Source organism: Phacochoerus africanus, chromosome 9 (genome assembly GCF_016906955.1).
Source record: "Phacochoerus africanus isolate WHEZ1 chromosome 9, ROS_Pafr_v1, whole genome shotgun sequence".
NCBI lineage: Eukaryota > Metazoa > Chordata > Mammalia > Artiodactyla > Suidae > Phacochoerus > Phacochoerus africanus.
This window is the reverse complement of record NC_062552.1, coordinates 58,363,059-58,381,747: the sequence shown is the minus strand read 5'-3', so window position 1 is coordinate 58,381,747 and position 18,689 is coordinate 58,363,059. Positions and strand designations below refer to the sequence as shown.

General features: G+C 56.7%; 1 protein-coding gene across 5 annotated transcripts in view; it reads right to left on the bottom strand.

Annotated features, from left to right (window-relative positions):
• PSTPIP1 (proline-serine-threonine phosphatase interacting protein 1) overlaps positions 1-18,689 on the bottom strand; it is a 42,297-nt gene that overhangs the window by 7,096 nt on the left and 16,512 nt on the right. For 4 of the 5 annotated variants that reach the window (XM_047796478.1, XM_047796477.1, XM_047796476.1 and 1 more), the window contains exons 2-5: positions 12,098-12,198; positions 11,706-11,780; positions 2,740-2,774; positions 2,404-2,510 (exon numbers count right to left, since the gene is read on the bottom strand). In XM_047796478.1, coding sequence (XP_047652434.1) covers positions 2,404-2,510; positions 2,740-2,774; positions 11,706-11,780; positions 12,098-12,198 — 318 coding nt within the window. The remainder of the gene's footprint in view (positions 1-2,403; positions 2,511-2,739; positions 2,775-11,705; positions 11,781-12,097; positions 12,199-18,689) is intronic. The other variant, XM_047796480.1, reaches the window with a different exon arrangement.

The window sequence follows — 18,689 nt, the reverse complement described above, 5'->3', positions numbered from 1 at the left end:
AACCAGCTCTCAGAGCAGAAAGCGGGGAGCCCGAGGCACGGATGTGCCATCGTAGCCTCTCGCTACAGACCTGTCCAGACTTCACCTCTAGCTGGGGACGCCCAGCCTGCATGCACGCATGCGCCCCTGTCCCGCTCACAGCCATCATGCTCCGTGTACACATGCGCACAGAGTTCCACCCATGCGCAGAAGTACACGCTAAAAGGTTCCTATTGCTCATACTTGCACACACAAGGCCTTCACACACCTCTCCCAAGTGCCACCCCCCGCCATGAGCCTCTGCACACAGGTGAACACACACCCCAAATTTAGTCATGGCCACACACGCAAGCACACGGGGCCTCTGCACCCCCACCTTGCCTCCCGTGCTCCTCGTTCAGATGGAGGATGTGCCTGGCAGGAACTGGAAATGAGGGAATGAGACACCCCTCGTGTCAGGGCTATAGCCAAGTTGTGCCTGGGGTCACAGTGGGGCCTGTGTCAGCGACAAGGCCTCAGGAAGCCACCTGGTCCAACACACACACACACCAAGACACATGCATGTGTTCACAGGTGTGCACACACACACACACACCCATGTTCTCCTGGGCACACACACATGTCCATACATGCACATGTGTGCACACACATGCAGGCAGTCTTCCCCACACACTGCATCATAGCTCTCCTCTGCTTGTGGAGGACCTGGCCACTCTGCGGAAGGTGTCACTGTCCAAAACAGCTATTTGTAGACATCACAGTCTCACTGGCCACAGGAAAGCTCAAAATAGCCATCCTGGGGCCTCACGGTCACAGCAGATGTTTCGCAGGCAAGTTTCAGCCCAGAGAAGGCCTCTGCTCCTGCACCTCAAGGCCAGGCCAGTTTCTGTGGCTGGCTTTGGGGACCCACAGTCTGCTCAGGAACCCAAATTTAGAATCCTGAAAGGCTGAAACCCCAACTAGCTAGATGGGCAGACAGGGGGTGCAGCCACACTGAATTTCTGTGGTCAGAGCCTCTAATTGGAGCTGGCACCCTGCCTGTGAAGACTGAGGGGGGCTGGTTCTGGTCTGGGTCCCCAACACTTGGGAGGTGGACATAAGTGTCCCATCCTGCAAGAGGGAAACGGAGGCACAGACAGGGGAAGTGGCTTGGCCGGGACACTCAGTCCCAGCCATGAACTATCTCCTTCTTCCCCTTCCCAGCTCCGTTGAGTGGATTCTTCCATTCCAGTTCCTTGGACAGTTTACAATGATCCTTCCTCTCCAAGCAAGAAGTACATCTGTGTGCTGGCCTCCCCGCCCCCGTCCAAGGCACCACCCTCATCACTGAGGCCCATGTGCCTTCCCAGAGGGCCATGAGCTCCACCAGTCAGAGTCTCAGGTTTGGGAGGGGGCCCTGGGACACAGAGGTCACCAAGCCCACCTCCCATCCAACCTTTGCTGCATCCCTCCCACTTCCTTTCCATGCGGTCCCTCTATCTAGGGACAGCCACACCCTACAGATGAGTGAAAAGCACTTTTGGATGCTAAGGTAAACTCAGCACCCCCACCACTTGCAAGCTCTATTCCCTTCAGCCTCAGGCAGCCCTGCAGAATGGCTGCCGTGACTGACTCGCCCAAGTCCTCCTTTCTCCCGGATAAACAACCCTGATCCTTCAGCTCAGGACCAGTTTCTGGTGACCCCCTCCTTCGGATACCCCCAAGCTGTCAGGGACCCTCTACAGCCTAGTGGAAGTAGGATAATCAAAATGACCAATGACTATGCAATGCAATACTATCAGCCATAAAAAAAGAATGAAATAATGCCACTTGCAGCAACATGGACGCAACTAGAGATTCTCATAGTAAGTGAACGAAGTCAGAGAAAGACAAATATCGTGTGGTATCCCTTATATGTGGAATCTAAAATCCAACGCAAGTCAATATATCTACACAACAAAAACAGACTCACAGATATAGAGAACAGTCTTGTGGTTGCCAAGAGGGAGGGAAGGACTGGGAGTTCGGGGTTAGCAGATGCAAACCATTACACAGAGAATGGATCACAACAAGGACCTACTGTAGAGCACAGGGAACGGTATTCAATATCCTGTGATAATCATCATGGAAAAGAATGTGAAAAGAATATCTACGTGTGTACAAATGAATCACTTTGCTGCACAGCAGAAATTAACACAACATTGTGTAAATCAACTATACGTCAATAAAAAATTTTCAGAAAAAAATGTTAACATCTTTCCCTCTTCTTGGTAGAAGACAGCTCAGTGGGAAGACCTACGGTCGGGCTTTTAGGCCTGAGAGCTGGGCCCTGTTCCAAGCCTGGGGTGCAGTCCCCCCACCTTCCAGGAGGAGAGCCCATCCCCCACCACTTCCACAGTGACAAAGGCCTCCTCCCACCTGGGTCCACGCCCGGCACTGCCTCACCTTCTTCCTCTGCTCCTTCTGCCTCTCTCGGAACTCCTCCAGGCTCCGCAGCTCCTCGCGCAGGGCCAGGGCCAGCTGGATGTGGGAGCTGCCCACGTTCTCCATTTCTGGGGGCAGAGTAGGGACGTCAGTTGCTGGTGTCAGACTTGATGGGCCCCAGCCGCTCACACACTCGCCCCCACCTGGACCAGCCCAGCCCCAACCCCACAGGGTGTCTCCACCAGCCTCACAACAACCCCTCCCAGCCACGATCCATCCATCTCCAGCTATGAGGATACCGTGTTCCCAGAGGGTCCTGTCACCCTGCAGCCTGCGGTGGGGAGAGGTGGGACTTACGCTGCTTCAGGGAGTCAAAGGAGGCCCTCAGGGAGCTGCAAAACAGAAAGACCAGGGTCAGCAGGAGGACAGCGGGGCAGAACCTGAAGTCCTGGCTGGGCCCAGGGACTTTTACTTCGGTGGGAGGGCGCTAGGTCACTCACACACACCGATCTCGATCCAAGGGACTCTCTGGCCAGACTGTGACCATCCCCTCAGAGCCCAAGCTGGAATTTCTGGAAGGCAAAGCTCTCTTTGGAAAATACAAAGTAGTCAAAAGCTCCCACTGTGGTGGAAGGCTCCTGGCTTCTGGGCGTCCCCAGCCCCCTGCCCCCCAGAGTCCCTCCCCAGTAGTCCTCTTCTCTCTTCAGAATGAACTGAAGCAGGAGAAGGTGGGGTTCAGACCTGGCAGGTGGCCTGAGGACATTTTGAAGGGAGTGGAATGGGGGCGACAAGCAGGCAGGGGTGCTGCAGGAGAGAGATGTGGGGGCTTTAGGACAGGATGAAAAGGATGTACAAGTGAGGACATCAGGAGGCTGAGGGCATCCCTGGTCCCTGGCTGGGCGGCTGGAAGGGACACCTCTGAGTGGGGCCCAGGAGGGAAGATAGGGAGTTACTTTAGGGTGCACCAGGCTTGGGGTGCCTTAAAAACCCCAGCAGGAGGAGTCAGGAAGCATCGAGGTGGCCAGTCTAGAGCAGAGATGTAGGCACTGTCCACTCCAGGGGTTGACAGGGAGAGCAGGAAGGGAAGCAGGTGGCGCTGGGCATGGGAGGTGAGGGTAATGCACCAAGTAGAATTGCGAGATGGAGCAAATAAAAATGTCGGATAGTTAAGTTCAGATTTCAGATAAACAACAAATACTTTTTGAATATAAGCATGCCCCTGGTAATATTTGGAATATACTTACATTTTTAAAATATCTGTCATTTATCTGAAATTCAAATTTACCGAGGCATTCTGTATTTTATCTGGCAGTCCTGCAGAGGGGGTCTCTCCCAGAGCTACAAATCGAGCTGAGGCCCGAGCGGAGGTGTCGAGCTCCCTTGGAACCCCGTCCTGTCTGCTGGGAGGTGAGGGGCACCAGGAGGCACAGGGATCCTTGGGTCAGAATAGAACTGACAGGGAAGTGCCTGCCCCAGCCTGTCAGGCACAGGGGCCTCTCAGAGGGGTGAGCACCACCTCCTGGCAGAGGAGGGAGGTGACTCGTACTCCCAGGCTAGGAACCTGGGTAGGGGCCTCCCACTCTGGACTCCCACATGCATTAGAAGCCGACCCTGGAGCCAGATGGTCTGGGTTCAGTCCAAACCCTGCCACTCACTCTCTGTGTGACCTTGGACAAGTTCCTTAGCCTGTGTCTCAGTTTCCCCTTCTGCCAAATGGGGATAAAAACAGCACAAACAGAATGGTTGTGAGGATCAAATGAATTCATATGTATAGAGTACCTCTGTCAGGACCTGGTGCAAAGCAGGTGCTTTACAAGGGCTGCTGTTGTTAGGCCTCCCTCTGCTGAGCCCACATCTGCACAACCAGAGGCATCCTGGGGGGGATTCCTCAGACTCCTGAACCTGACCTGAGCTATGCCCTCAAAACACTCTATCTAAGACCTTAATGCATGTCCCCTATTATCAGAAACCTCCTGTTGGTTCGCCTTCAGGTAGGGGGTCCCCTTGAAGCAGCCCCATAGATTAGGCTCCCTTTCCCCCACTCCCTGCCGCCCCGTGGGCGTGAGGAGCAAACTGATCATGAGCACATGTGTGTGAGGGATGCCCGGCCTGGGCCGGTGGGTGAGTCTCCAAGCACCCAGACAGAGCTGGTGTGTGGGGCTCTAGATTGGCCCTGAAGTGAGGCTTGTCGGCTCTCAGGAGTAAAATTCTCCGCCTGTGTTTATGGTCCCTTAACTAAGGAGGCAAAATACATACTGCGGCTGCCCCCTTCACCAGGACTCCTGAGGAGCCATAGCCAATTGGGCATATTAGGGAAACAGGCCCAGCGGGCTCTCAGCTTCCACCCCGCCGCTCCGCGAAGCAGCGCGCGCGCGCCCCCTGGTGGCCTTATCGCCGCATGACACCCAGTGAGACAGCCCTGCCCACCTGCCCTCCTCTCCTGCAATCCTTGCAAGTCAGGCTTGGCAGGGAGCTCCCTCCTCCCACAGGTCAGTTAGGGAAACTGAGGCCATGGAGGAGCAGCAAACCAGCAGCATCTGCATCACCTGGGGGTTTGTTAGAAACGCAGATTCTTAGGCTCTACCCCAGTCCTCCCGAAGCAGAAGCTGGGGGGTGGGGGCCCAGCACACCGTTTTGACAAGGCTCCAGGTACCGCTGATATAAGAACTGAGAATTCTTGGCCTAAATTATTGTCCTCACAACTCTGCCAGCCAGGGAGGGTGCCATCATTACTCCCATTTTACAGATGTGAAAAACAAGAGTCAGAGAGGTGAAGAAAATGACCATGGCCGCACAGCTGGTGAGAGGAGGAACCAGGTGGGACCAGGTCAAGGCCAGCCCTCTGCTTCTTATCAGAGGAGGGAGGTGTGATGGCCATAGTGGAGGGAGTGGAGGCGTCAGGACTCCAGGACAAATGGATGCCTTGCCAGCAGTTACACCCTCCATCCCGCTCATCGCCCCCACACTCACCTCCTGCCTCAGTCTCCCCATGATGATTACAGCCTCTCTAGCCCAGCATGGCCACATCTACCCTCCCCCCACCCCACAACACCCCCACATCCTGCTTAGATCCCTCCCAGAGCCCAGGGCCTGCACGTCTACTGCCTGGTCCTCACCTCCCTTTGGACCCCACACCTCACAGACACCTCAAACTCAGAGCATCCAAAATGGGAGTCATCACCCCCCAAACCTGCTCCCCCTGTAGGGCTCCCTTCTCAGTAAAGGCGCCCCCCTCTACTAGATTATGAACACCGGACACACAGGCACCCTTGACTCAACCATCCTTCTCCACCTCACAGATCTCCTATCCGTCCACCTCTCACGCCACCACCCTAGCCCTTGCCCATCACCTCCCTCCCTCCAGGTTCACTTCTCACCTATTAGTCCTGTCACTTGGCCACCTACCAGTTCCTTCCCTAGGCCACATTCCTTCTTACCTCAGGGCCTTTGCACATGCTAATTCCCTATGTGCAGCACCTTCTCCTGGCTTCTCCTCTGTCCCTTCTGAGCACTTGTTCCCATTGTCATCTTGGGTTGATATACTGAGTGTCTGTCACCACACTGAACTGTGAGCCCATAAACAGAGGAAATGCCTGGTTCTTCTCCCCACTGTCCCCAGGCTTATAATCCAGAACAACAAACTCAACGTTCAATAAGTTCCAAGGCTTTTCCCAACTCCAAACCCACTCGTGTTCCACCTCCCAGTCTTGAGGTGGCTGCAAGGAATCACAGGCTTTGAGGGGCAGCTGCTCCTTCCCTCGCTGCCTCATACCCTCCCCCCCAACCCTGACAACACACACAGGATGCTGGGAGCCGCTGCCTGAGTTCACAGCACTGCCAGGTGGACATCCAGTCTGTTCCTACCCCGTGACAGCCCTGATGGCGACAAAGTCCATGCTCACCTTGGGCTCCCACTTGCTCCCATGAGCTTGCTGACCCTTGAGGGCTGCACAGATAAGGGCCCTCCCTCTGCTGGGGACAGCTGGGCAGGATCACAGGCTGTGACCACTCCTGTCCTCCCTGACCCTGCTCACTGCTGGGCTGCAGGCCTTCCTGCCCCAGCCCTGCCTGTTCTCAGCATAGGCACCTTCAGGCTGTCACAGTTCCACTCATACAGCAGGGCGCAGGACACCACCTCTTTCTAGGGCCCAGACTTTCAAGGAGGTGGCCTCGGCTCTGTGGCTGAGGGGAGGACCTCAGCTTTTCCCAGGACCAGCAGTGGCCTATTGTCTGTTGGCAAAGACTTTCCGCAGGTGAATGGCCTTAAACTCTGACATTGTGGACCATGCGAAGTCTTTCTCTGCCCCCAGAGAAAGACTTCTTAGCTTTTCTATCCCTCCCAGGTTCCCCCCCGCCGCTCCTGCCACTCAGGGAACTCATCACCAGATTTCCCGCAGCTCCCGCCTACTGTGGCTCCATTGCTTGTCAAGGATGGGGACATGAGTGTTCTCGTGTGAAACTCATCCCATTGCCCTTTTTTTTCTTTCTAGGTCTGCATCTGCAGCATATGGAAGTTTCCAGGCTAAGGATTGAATCAGAGCTGCAACTGTGACCTACACCACAGCTCACGGCAATGCTGAATCCTTAACCCACTGAGCAGGGCCAGGGATCGAACCGTGTCCTCATGGATACCAGTCGGGTTCATTACCACTGAGCCACAATGGGAACTCGCCATTGTCCTTTTTGATTTGGCTGTCAGGACACTCAGCATGGAAATGTGTCTCAAGCACAGTCTGAATTTCCAGCCTAAGTTCTTCCTTCTACACCTCCTCCCCATCCTGTGGTGTGGACCGCCTCGCAGTCCCTGCTTCGGTGTCCTCACCTCCTGCCCACCTGCTGGCCAGGAGGCTCCTGCCTCCCAGCTGACAGGAGACAGGTCGTCTCGCCTCCCTGCTGGCAGCTGGCCTCAGAGGGGTCCTAATGGGAACAGGGCCCCACTCTTTCCCTCCAACAGCCTCAGCGACATCCTCATTCTCTGAAGCTCAAAGGAAGAGAGACCATCAAAGAAAGTCTCTTCTGACAAGAAAACACAGTATTTTAGGCTGTGAGAAACAGGGGGGAGGCAGGGAGGCGAGGATTCAAGCCGTCCCCCTTCTGGGGGCCATCCATTGCCGGGTACAACAAAGGGGCTCACAGGAAGCGGGCCCCATCCCTGCCCCCCTGGATTCCCCTTCCTTTCCTGAATCCCCACCCCGGGCAGCGTCCAGAGTTAGGGGCCCTCAGCACCCTGTCCGGGGCAGGATGAATAAGAGGGGGAGATGATAGCTTTCGGGGGGGGGCGCATATTTCCGCCAGAACTTGCCAGGGGAAAATGGGGCAACAGCCAGAGCAAAGGCCCTGAGGTTGGAAGGGAGAGTCAGGGTGAAATTTCTGCAGGGCTGGATGTGTGGTTTAGGCGATATGCACCCACCTAGAGCTCCTTTAAAATGCCTGTGGGGACCCTGGAGTTGGGGACCAACCAGGTCTTATTTGTGTGCTCCCCACTGTCCCTACCCAGCAGAAACTCACGAGTTGATGTGGGAAGGAGGCGAGGGCAAGAGTGGCCTCCTTTTAGTGTATGTGGCTGAGTCTCCAGCCCACTGGCCACTCTGAGGTTGGGGATGACGCAGAAATGTGCTATTTTTAAGCAGCAGAGGTGGGGGAGGCTGGCCTGCTCTACCCTCTCAGCCATCACTGGGCTGTTTCTGAGGTCGCTCAACCCCTTGGCTTTTGTCCTCCTTGTTCACAGTCCTGTCCAGCCTGTGCACCCCTGGCCTCTGCCCAACCTCCCCAGGGCTGAGAATGAGCTTCCCGTGGGATATGAGGAGGCTGGGGGCTTCCCCCCACTGGGAATGGGCCCTGGAGGACGAGCTTCCAGCCCCCTTGTGGAACAGCCAGACCAGCTTTGCCAGGTGTCGACCCCAAACACACCCCACAAGTCTCCGTGGCAACAAGGAAGCGCCCTATATTGTCATGGTTGCCATTCACTCTACCCACAGAGAGTCCTCCAGGTTAGTGTGGGACAGAGACCTGATCTAAGCCAAGACCCTGACAGTCAGGCAAGGCTGGAGTGTCTGGGAGAGCTTCCTGAAGGAGGTGGGCATAAGAGGGCCCTGGAGGGAGATTCTGATGCACCCTCAGTGCGCTAGACCCTGGCCTCAGGACAGTAGTGCCCTTTATTTTTAAAATTCTGAATCCCTCCAGCTCAGCCTAGGGCATGGCACACAGTAGGTGCTCCATAAATGCTTGGGTGGATGATGGCTGCTTGGCCCACAGTTCAAGAAAGGAATGACTTGGAGTTCCCATTGTGGCACAGTGGAAATGAATCCGACTAGGAACCATGAGGTTGCCGGTTCGATCCCTGGCCTTGCTCAGTGGGTTAATGATCCGGCGTTGCCCTGAGCTGTGGTGTAGGTCGCAGACACGGCTCGGATCCCGAGTTGTTATGGCTGTGGTGTAGGCTGGCAACTGTAGCTCTGATTAGACCCCTAGCCTGGGAACCTCCATATGCCACAGGTATAGCCCTAAAGAGCAACAAATAAATGAAAACAGGAAAGGAATGACTTAACGGTCTCACCAACCCTAGTACATGCCCCAAGGATCAACAAGCAACACTTATTAAGCACCTACTGTGCTTAGTCAGCTGAGCTGGGAGCTGCAAGGGACACAGCCCTGAGGGAAACAGCGAGTGAGCCGGGATGGTTCAACTCCCGCTTCTGTCACTCTCTGACTGTGCCCTGAACTTTCCCACTTCAGCCTTTGTCCATAGGGCCCTCCGGCAGGGGGCACTTCCCTCTCCTGTCCGCCCTTCCCAGTGGATGTGCTCTCCCCAGTGCACCCAGTTCTGTGCCACTCAGTGGGAACTCAGGGCTGGGCCGGTTTTTACAGCTGCTGCAGCTTGGCTCCAGCTCCTGGCTCCCGGCTCCCCGTCTGCTCCGGAACTCAAGTGGCTGCACAGCAGGGCCCTGGGGGTTTTGTGTCTGCCTCTCCTGATGCTGGATAGGCAGAGCCCGGGGCCCTGGCACTCCCCGCCCAGGCTCCAGGGGCCAAGCCTGAATCTACTCCCTCCCTCCACGGACTCCAGCCTCTAGCTCTCTGGGCCAGGGAGGAAAGGGTCGAGGCTGGCCAGGCAGGCTCCTCAGCCCTAATCTAAGCCCAGTGAGCTTGATTTATCTGACTTATGGAGGGGCCTGTGAGATCAGATAGACCCCAGCTGTTTCTGGAGCCTTGCTGTGGCTTGGCGCTCTCTGCTTGACAGAGCAATGCTTGTGTATGACTGTCACCCTTCATGGCTGAGGACCCAGGGCTCAGAGAGGGGGAGTGACCATGCCAGGGTCACACAGCATATATGGCAGGGCAAATCTTGTCCCACTCAGCCTTCTATAACCACAAAGGGCCTCAGGGCTGCCCAGAGCCTCGCCCTGGCCACTGCATAGTTCTAAAGATGGGGCCAGATACTGTATAGCGCCCCCTGCCCTCCAGGCTCCGCTCCCTCTTTATTCTCTTCATTGGCTTCTCCTTCCCTGTTTAAGTCTCCGGTGACTCACAGCCCCCTGAGTGTGCCTCACACAGTCTGCCTCCAGCCCGACCTCCCCCCCCCCACCCCCCGCTGCCTTGCCTGGAGCACCCACTCCAACTGCCTCCAGGAGGTCTCCTCTCTTGCTGGGAAAGTTCTCCTTTTCCAGCAGGCCTGAGGCCGGGAGGCAGGCAGGGACTCCGCCTGGGTCCTGCTCCCTAGATTCCACCCCCTGCCTGGGAAGACAAAGAAAGGTCTCACAGGTTTCCACTTATTCCTTACCATGTCCTGAGCCCCTCTTGGCAGCCAGCCTGGATTCCTGCCCTGTTTATCTGCACAACAACCCACGGGAGTGGACAGGTGAGAACCAAACTCAGAGAGGTTAAGTGACTTGCCCATAGTCACACAGCTCCCAAAGGCTGAGCAGGGCTAGAGCACCTGAATTTTGTCTCTCTCTTTTTTTTTAAGGGCCTCACCCACCCACGGCATATGGAAGTTTCCAGGCTAGGGGTTGAATCAGAACTGCAGCTGCTGGCCACAGCCCCAGCCACACGGGATCCAAGCCACCTGCAACCTACACCACAGCTCACAACAATGCCAGATCCTTAACCTACTGATCGAGGCCAGGGAGCAAACCCTTGTCCTCACAGATACTAGTCTGGTTGGTTACTTCTGAGCCACAACACGAATGCCACAGGGCTTCTGCCTTCTTGCTCCTGGAGTTGCGGTTCCTGCTTTCCAGTCCAACCCAGGACCGTAGGCGTTGAGCATTCATCTCTCCTGGCTCACAGCATTTTTTCCACCCTTCCTCGAGCCCTCAAGTTTGCTCTGGCTGCAGGTTGGAAGCAGGAATGAGCTAGTATTGCTTATGTCTTTAGAAGACCTAGAGAGCGTTGCCTGCTCAGACACTCAGATGAGGGACCTGGTTCCAGGCTTCGCAGCTGACGAGCCTTGGGCTACGTTCCTTGGCCAGAGCCAGACACTCCCAGGCCTGACTTCTGGGGGCAAGGGTGAGGGGTTGTTATGACGGTAGCAGCCTGGGTCAGGTGTTTGGGCTCCTGGGCAGGAGGAGGAGGACTCTCAGAGCCCTTCCAGGACACAGACTCTAGTGCCCTGTCTGCCCCTCGGCCTGGCTCAGTCCTCACCTGGCAAGGAGCGTCCACACCTCCCACGGCAGTCCTTTCGCTCCACTGTTAGAAAGTTCTCCTTAGCTGCCCTCGAACCATCACCGTCTCCCCTTCAGCATCCTCCCTCGCTGTCTGCAGCCAGGGGCCAGAGAAGCTCAGCTGCTTCACAGAGGCACTGCTCTCACTGCCTCCCCACTGAGCCAGGCCTGAGCGGAGCCCTAGACCCGAGTAACCCTCTGAGGACCGTTGTATTATCATCCTGCTTGAGGATGAGGAAGTGGAGGCGCAGAGTGTCACTGTCAAGGTCACTGTCAGGGTCACACAGCTAATATGGGTGAGGAGTTGCCCCCGCTCCGTCTCAGGCCACACCTCCCTCCTGGAAGCCCGAGGAGCCCAAACTGCCATTCAGGGCTCCCAGGGCTCGGATGGAGGCCGCCCAGGCTGAGCAGGCTGTGCTGCAGGCACCTGAGGACAGATGACCTCCGCCCCCTGCCCAGGGCCTCCTTGCCGCTCAGACTGCTGGCTTGTCTTCCCCCCACCCACCCACAGGGCCCGATTCCCAAAGGGTGATCCTCCAGGCACCCCTCCTCTGGCTGCGCACTCCCCCTGCCACCCACCAAGCCCCGTCCACCTCATGCCCAGAAGCCCTAAACCCCGTCCAAAAGCCCAGAAAGTGCCTGGCAAAGCAGAAGGGCTCTTACTTGATCTCCGTCTGGCCACCTGCCTTCCGGGCGATCTGCACCAGCTCCTTGCCGTACCGCTCCTCTGCCTGGGCCCTGCAAGGACAGCACAAGTGCTGCGTCTCCTCCGCTTCTGCCATCCTGACTCAAGACAGCTGGCTGCAGGGGACCTGAGCGTCCACCTGCTCAGCCTCTGGGGGCTGGCTGGCCCTGTGGGCTCCTCCTTGGGAAGGTTAAGCCCCCAGCCCTTCTCTAGATAAGTGTTGGCCAAACACAGGCAGATCTGAAGGAACATCAGAACACACGCCCATGTCAGGGAGGCCCAGGTTGGGACGAACAGGACAGTCACACTCCTGACACAGACAGCTTCTGGGTTGCGGGCTCGGCCACATCCCTCCCCGCCCAAGGCTCACCTCTGCCTCAGCAGCTCCTCCACGTCCTTGCACATCTTCCTGCCATCCAGCAGCCGCTGCAGCAGCACCTCGTAGCCCGTGTGGGCCGTGAAGTCCCTGCACTGGAATGCAGGACAGAGGGACGTGAGGGTCACAGCAGGGCTGCGCAGGTTGGGGACACTGAGTACAGCTTGGCGAGGACCCCTCTCTCCAGCCTCGGGAAAACTGGTCCATCTCCCCCATTCAAGAGCAAGCTCTTGGGGTTCAGGACCTGGTTTCACACAGCACACAGTAGGAGCCCCTGTCTGTGGAGGTACCAGGTGTCGGTGGGCCCCGCGTGGATCAGCGCTCACAGGCCAGGACAGAGCAACTCTAACCTAGGAAGGCCATGGGAAAGGCCCCCACAGAGGCCCCGTGATGACAGCCTTATGGGGTGCCTGGCACTGCTCCCTCCTGTCACTTTCTCAATTACCCAATTACTCAGGTGTCCAGGTGAGAAAACTGAGGCGCAGCTGGGTGACGTGTACCGGGGGTGACACAGCTTGAACGTGGCAGGCCTGGCACTGAACCCAGGCTGTCTGGCTCAGGTCTACACCCTTTCCTTGACACTATACAGCCTCTGTGGAGACAACAGCAATTGCTGTTCCTGATCCACCACCGTGTGGCAGACGCCGCCTCAGGCTCACTCTGTGGGCTCAGGTGATCCTCCTGTACCCACCTGGAAAGGTGTGCACTGAGGGTCAGGACCAGGGCACACCTAACACGCACTTAGGACACACCCAGGACACTCTAGGTCCACCTCCTAGCCAGGATGGGGGGAGGGGGCATCCTGGGGATTTCTCGGGACACAGCCTCCTCTCTGCCGCCTGGACGGCTCAGCCCGCTCAGCCCATCCTGTTCCTCCTGATCATCGGACTCTCTTCTCTTCACCCCCGGAATGGATTCTGAGCTGCTGGCACAGGAGGTTGGGGGGCAGGAGGTACTACTTGAGGACTATGAGGGGACAGAGGGTCTCCTAGGACTGTCCTAGTCTAGGGAGTGGGTCCTGGGGCCAGGCAGCCCCCTCCTGGCTCACCCCAGGCACTTTGGGGGAGAAGCAAGCGGAGAGGTGGGGAGAGTGGAGCTGAGAGCAGGGCTGTGTGCCTCTCAGCCTGGCTCCCATCCAGTCTCCAGGAACGAACCCCACCCCCAGGCTGCCAGGCAAATGCAAATTGGGGGCAGCCTAGAGATTCAGCACCTAGTCTGCCTGTCCCTCCCCACAGACCCCTGAAACTTCAGAGACGGGGGAAAGGAGCCCCCACTTCCCTGACCACACAGATCACAGCCCCATCTTCAGAGCTTAGCGAATCGGCGGGGCTTTTTCTCAAGGCCACACACACTTGGGGGAGGCAGGTCTGACCCTTCTCAGAGTCAAGGGTCGTTGATGCTCCTTTCGCTGCCCTAAGCCTCCCCTCACAGTCTCAGTAGTGGGCGTTGGGGGGAGAGGCAGGGAGGAGTCTAAATCAAGGAGAGCTTCCCACAGGAAGAGGCATTAGAAAGGGGTTCTGGGAAGAGAAGGTGGTGTTCTTCAAGGTCTAAGAAGAATCAGAGGTAAAGAAGGGCAGAGATGCCACAAACTGCCCCAACTGGCTCCATGCTGGGCCCAGCCCGCCTTCAGCAAACTCAGAAAAGTTGAATCTCCAGGCCTGCAGCGCACTTAGACCACCAAGCTCACACCCTCCTCTGTAAGCAGCCCCAGAAATTCCTAACACCCAGGAATCACCCATGGCTCAGGGTGACAAGCAGCAGGCCGGGGCCTCGGCTGGCTACTCAGGGCCCCAGCATGAGGCACTCATCCCCCTAGCCCCTGCAGGCCTGTCCACTCCCATGTCCAAGCTGGTGAAGCTGGGCCAGGCTTCTGTCTCGGTGGCTTTCGTGGGCCACTTGCCTACTAACCAGCCAGCAGACCACGACTTCCTGCCCTTGGCCTCTGCCCTCCCTCCAGACCCCCAGGACGAAAGCCCATAGCAGCCAGGGAGGAAAACGGATCTGGAGACTCGGCCTCCTGCCCTGGCCCTGAGCTGAACACCAGCAATCAGGGCCGGACTCCACAGACCACCAGCTGGGAAGCACCTTGCCCAGTGCCCTGCAGTCCCTGGGGAAACAGGGGCCCAGAGTAGGGAAGGACTGCAGGGCACCTGCTGTGACTCCACGATGGCTCGGGGGTGGGGGGACGGAAACAGAGCAGGGAGATGCTGACAGAGCCCAGCCCTGCAGTGGACGCCCGGCTCTTCCCTCCCAGCCCCACACCCTGACTCCCCAGGGGAAACCCTCCATCCTGATTGAGACCCCCAGAGGGCAAAGCAAAGCAAACAAACCCAAACCTACATTGGCCATTCTGGAGGAGGAAGCGGGCAGAGGGGTCCTGCAGGCTGGGTCCCCAGGAGTTCAAGTCCCCCAAGTACTGCTGGCTCCAGAATCTTGTCTGGTCTCTGCTCAGAGCATGGTGGTGCCAGCGGGGGCTTTGGCCAGTGAGCTGTCATCATAAGTGACTAGACTGTTCCAAGGAAGTGCCTGACTCCCTGGGGGCTGCTCCCAGCCAGGCTGCACACCCACCACCCCCCTGCTGCCCACCTCCTCCTTGGGGCGTGGGTTCTGACTCATGGCTCAGAGCTGGGCAGAGTCGGGCTCAGGAAGCTGCTGAGGAAATGAATCGACCAACCATTCAGTCAGTTCATTGATCGGTCCTGCAGGCTCGCTGTCTGAGGCCCAGCACCAGAGTCGCTGGCTCCAGGGCCCCACCCTGGCCTTCCCTCCCTGTGCCTACCCAGCTCCACCCTCTAGGTATCAAGGGCTCCCTTTCCGCCCCCTTATTTATAGGCAAGGGCTGACATTTTCACCATGTGGAAGCCACCAGAAGAAAGGGCCTCCCACCTCCTTCTGTCCACCCATAGTCACCTGAAACCTGCCCGTGGCCCTGTGCTCTATGAAACGGCCACATTGTGGGTCCGTCTGCCACGCACCACACCAAGAACATCACAGCTGTTTTCTTTGAAAACATGACACGCCCAGGGAGGTGAGAACACTGAGGCGGCCCAAAGAGGGGAAGTGACAGAGGCATTCACTCAGCTGGTGAAGGTCAGAATCTGGGCTAGGAACCCAGCTGACCTTGTCCCCATACCTGCATCAGTCACTCAGCAGGTAGCCCAGCAACTCTTCTACATTTTGAAACACCAAAAAATGATTTTTCCTTCTTTTTTCTTTTTGCTTTTTAGGGCCACACCCTCGGCACATGGAGGTTCCCAGGCTAGGGGTCCAATCGGAGCTGTTGCTGCCAGCCTACACCACAGCCACAGCAACGCGGGATCCAAGCCGCGTCTGCAACCTACACCACAGCTCACAGCAACACCAGATCCTTAACCCACTGAGCGAGGCCAGGGATCGAATCCGCCACCTCATGGTTCCTAGTTGGATTCGTTTCCACTGTGCCACGATGGCAACGCCCAAAAAAGGATTTAAAAATTTTTTGAAAATGATTATTCAAATTCTCTCTGCCTCAAATCAAAGCTGTGTTTTTTGTTTGTTTCTTTGGGGGGTTTTGGTCTTTTTTTTTTTTTTTAGGGCCGCACCTGTGGCATGTGGAAGTTTCCAGGCTAGGGGTCGAATTGGAACTATAACCGCTGGCCTTAGGCACAGCCACACCAGATCCAAGCCGTGTCTGTGACCTACACCACAGCTCATGGCAAATCTGGATCCTTAACCCACTGAGTGAGGCCAGGGATCAGACCTGCATCCTCAGGGATACTAGTCAGATTCATTTCTGCTGAGCCACGATAGGAACTCTCCTCAAAGCTGTGTTTTGGTCTGTCATTGAGTTACCATGGATTCATAGAGGCAAGCTCTGTGCCCAGGCAGGGTCAGAGGAATGCTGCCCTGGAGAAAGGCTGGCCTGGCTCTGCAGATGGGGGCTGACAGCCAGCGGGGAGCCAGAAGTCTGCCCTACCACGTGGCTTAGGGAGAGCCACCCTGGGGGAGGGTCCCAAGTGGCCAGCAAGTACTGCCCACTCTTTTGAGAGACCCACCCCACCCCCTTAAGCCAGGGGTGGACCCCAGACTTTGCCATCCACATGTGGCCACTCTAGATCCCCATAAGGGGCCAGATCGGGGCTGCAAGAGGAAGTTCCTCAAGGCAGGGTAGGGGAGGCCTGGGTGTCCGCTTCTGCTCAGGGACAGCCTGCCTGCTCCCTGCCCTGGGTGGCTCTGGCTCTGAGCCTCAGTCCAGGCCTGCAAGCCAGCCCCGGCCCTGTGGTCCCCCTGCTGGGCAAGTAGAGAAGCAGCCTTTGTACCCACTGCCACTTCCTCCTTTTCACACACATACCATTCTCGGCGGCTGTGTGGCTGGGCCACAGAGACCGGGGCCCCGAACAAGCCACTTCCCTTCTTGGGACCTGGTTTCCTCACTGAGGAAGAAAGGGCGGAGGCCACCCTCTTGGGGGGCTCTCCTCACAGCACACTCTTCCAGGGCACAGCCCCATCGGGACAGACTGATGCCAAGTCAGAGAAGGGGCCCAGGCCTGGTCTGAGAGACCAGACAGAGTTCAGCAAACTAGATATGGGTTCACACCCTACCCCATGGTCCTGGTCATTCTCAGCCCCTATTTCCCACCTCTGTACAAAAGAGGCCTAATTGTTCCCAAAGCCTAGTGTTGATGTGAGAAGCCAATGAAATGACGTAGCCAGATGAGAGCAGTAAACACAAACACAAGAGCAGAGCTCGCCCTGAGCTAGGAAAGGCGGTAGGTAAGGATTATCACTCCCATTTCATAGATGAGAAAAATGGAAACCAGAGAGGTTACCTAGCCTGCTCAGAGGTCTGCAGGGCACAGCCAGGATTTGAACCCAGCTCCCCCAGGCCAGATCTTGGTTCCTTCCCTCACCTCTGTGAAAAGCCCCAAGCTCAGTGGCTGTCTAGCAAGTGTTAGCTCCCAATGCCCTGCCTGCCTGACACTCCCCCACCCCCCAAAACCAGTAGCGCCAGGCAGAAATGAATTCTCTCCCTACCACCCCCCACCCCCACCAGAAGATCCATTTAAAAGGCTGCAGAAGGAATTCCTGCTGTGGCTCAGAGGGTTACCAACCCAACCAGTGCCCAGGAGGATGTGGGTTCGATCCCTGGCCTCGTTCAGTGGGTTAAGGATCCGGTGTTGCCGTGAGCTGTGGTGTAGATCCCAGCCCAGGCATTGCTGTGGCTGCGGTGTAGGTCAGCAGCTGCAGCTCTGATTTGACCCCTAGCCTGGGAACTTCCATATGCCGTGGGGAAAAAAACCAAAATACAAAACAAAAGGCTGCAAAAGATTTTTCAAATGTTCCCTTATGTGTAATTCCAGAATATAAAGTACCTCAGAGAACAACTAAACTTCTAAGTTTAGAGGGAGAACCCTGGATTTTGGTTCCGGTTCTGACCTGGCAGGAAGAAGCTGGGTGGTCTTGATAGAGTCCCTTGCCCTCTCTGGGACCTCCTGACTGTGAAATGGGTTTAGGGAGAGGAAGTGGCCCTGGATTGCCCTTCCAGCAGGGAGGCTGCTGTGTGGCTGCTGGCTTTTGGAAGCTGTGGCGACTGTGGCTGCATCTTGCCTGGAGTAGTCTGAAGTCAGGAGGTGGGCTGGAGCCACTGGGGAGCCCAAGGGAGACTGAGGCCTGGGGTAGAATTGTGGAAAGTAACATAATGTCTTTTCTATCAAAGGAAATCTTTTTTTTTTTTTTTGTCTTTTTGCCTTTTCTAGGGCCGCTCCCGTGGCATATGGAGATTCCATAGGGGTCTAATTGGAGCTGTAGCCACTGGCCTATGCCAGAGCCACAGCAACTCGGGATCAGAGCCGCGTCTGCAAACTACACCACAGCTGACAGCAACGCCGGATCCTTAACCCACTGAGCAAGGCCAGGGATCGAACCCGCAACCTTATGGTTCCCAGTCGGATTGGTTAACCACTGCGCCGTGGCTTGGATCCCGAGTTGCTGTGGCTGTGGTGTAGGCCCGAGGCTATAGCTCCGATTAGACCCCTAGCCTGGAGTAATCTTGGTTACTCCATTTTGCTCTGGTTTTGGCCGAAATGCCCCCTGCGGCCCTCTTCCTCTTTACCTCTTTTCCCAGCAACAATGTGGTTCAATTAGCCAACCGGGAAGAATGTACGCCCTGAGCTGACCAATGGGAAGGGGACAGGTACATCACCTGCATTAGGGGTAAATAGGGGAGGGTCCCTTGTTTGGTGTGCACTTTTTGGAGTACCCACACCCTTCTGCAGAAATAAAGAGCCTTGTCGAGATTTCTCCTTGTCCACGTGTCTCACTTTCTGACACTGACGACCCGAGCCAGAGTTATCTAACGGAAGTGGGTGGGAAATGGCACTGATATTTTTCCTGGGAACCAAGTGGAGGCCATGGAAGGTGACTAGGCAAAGCTGCCCAAGTCTCTGCCCATAAGAAGCGCCTAACAGGGAGGGAGGAGCCCCTAGAAACAGCCATGCAGAGTGGACTGTGGGGTGCAGTGGGGAGGGGTCAGACATGCACAGCTGCAGGGGAGGGAGCAGGGGGATTCTCAGGCAGGGGCGGGGGTGGGGGGGACGCAGTGGCCAAA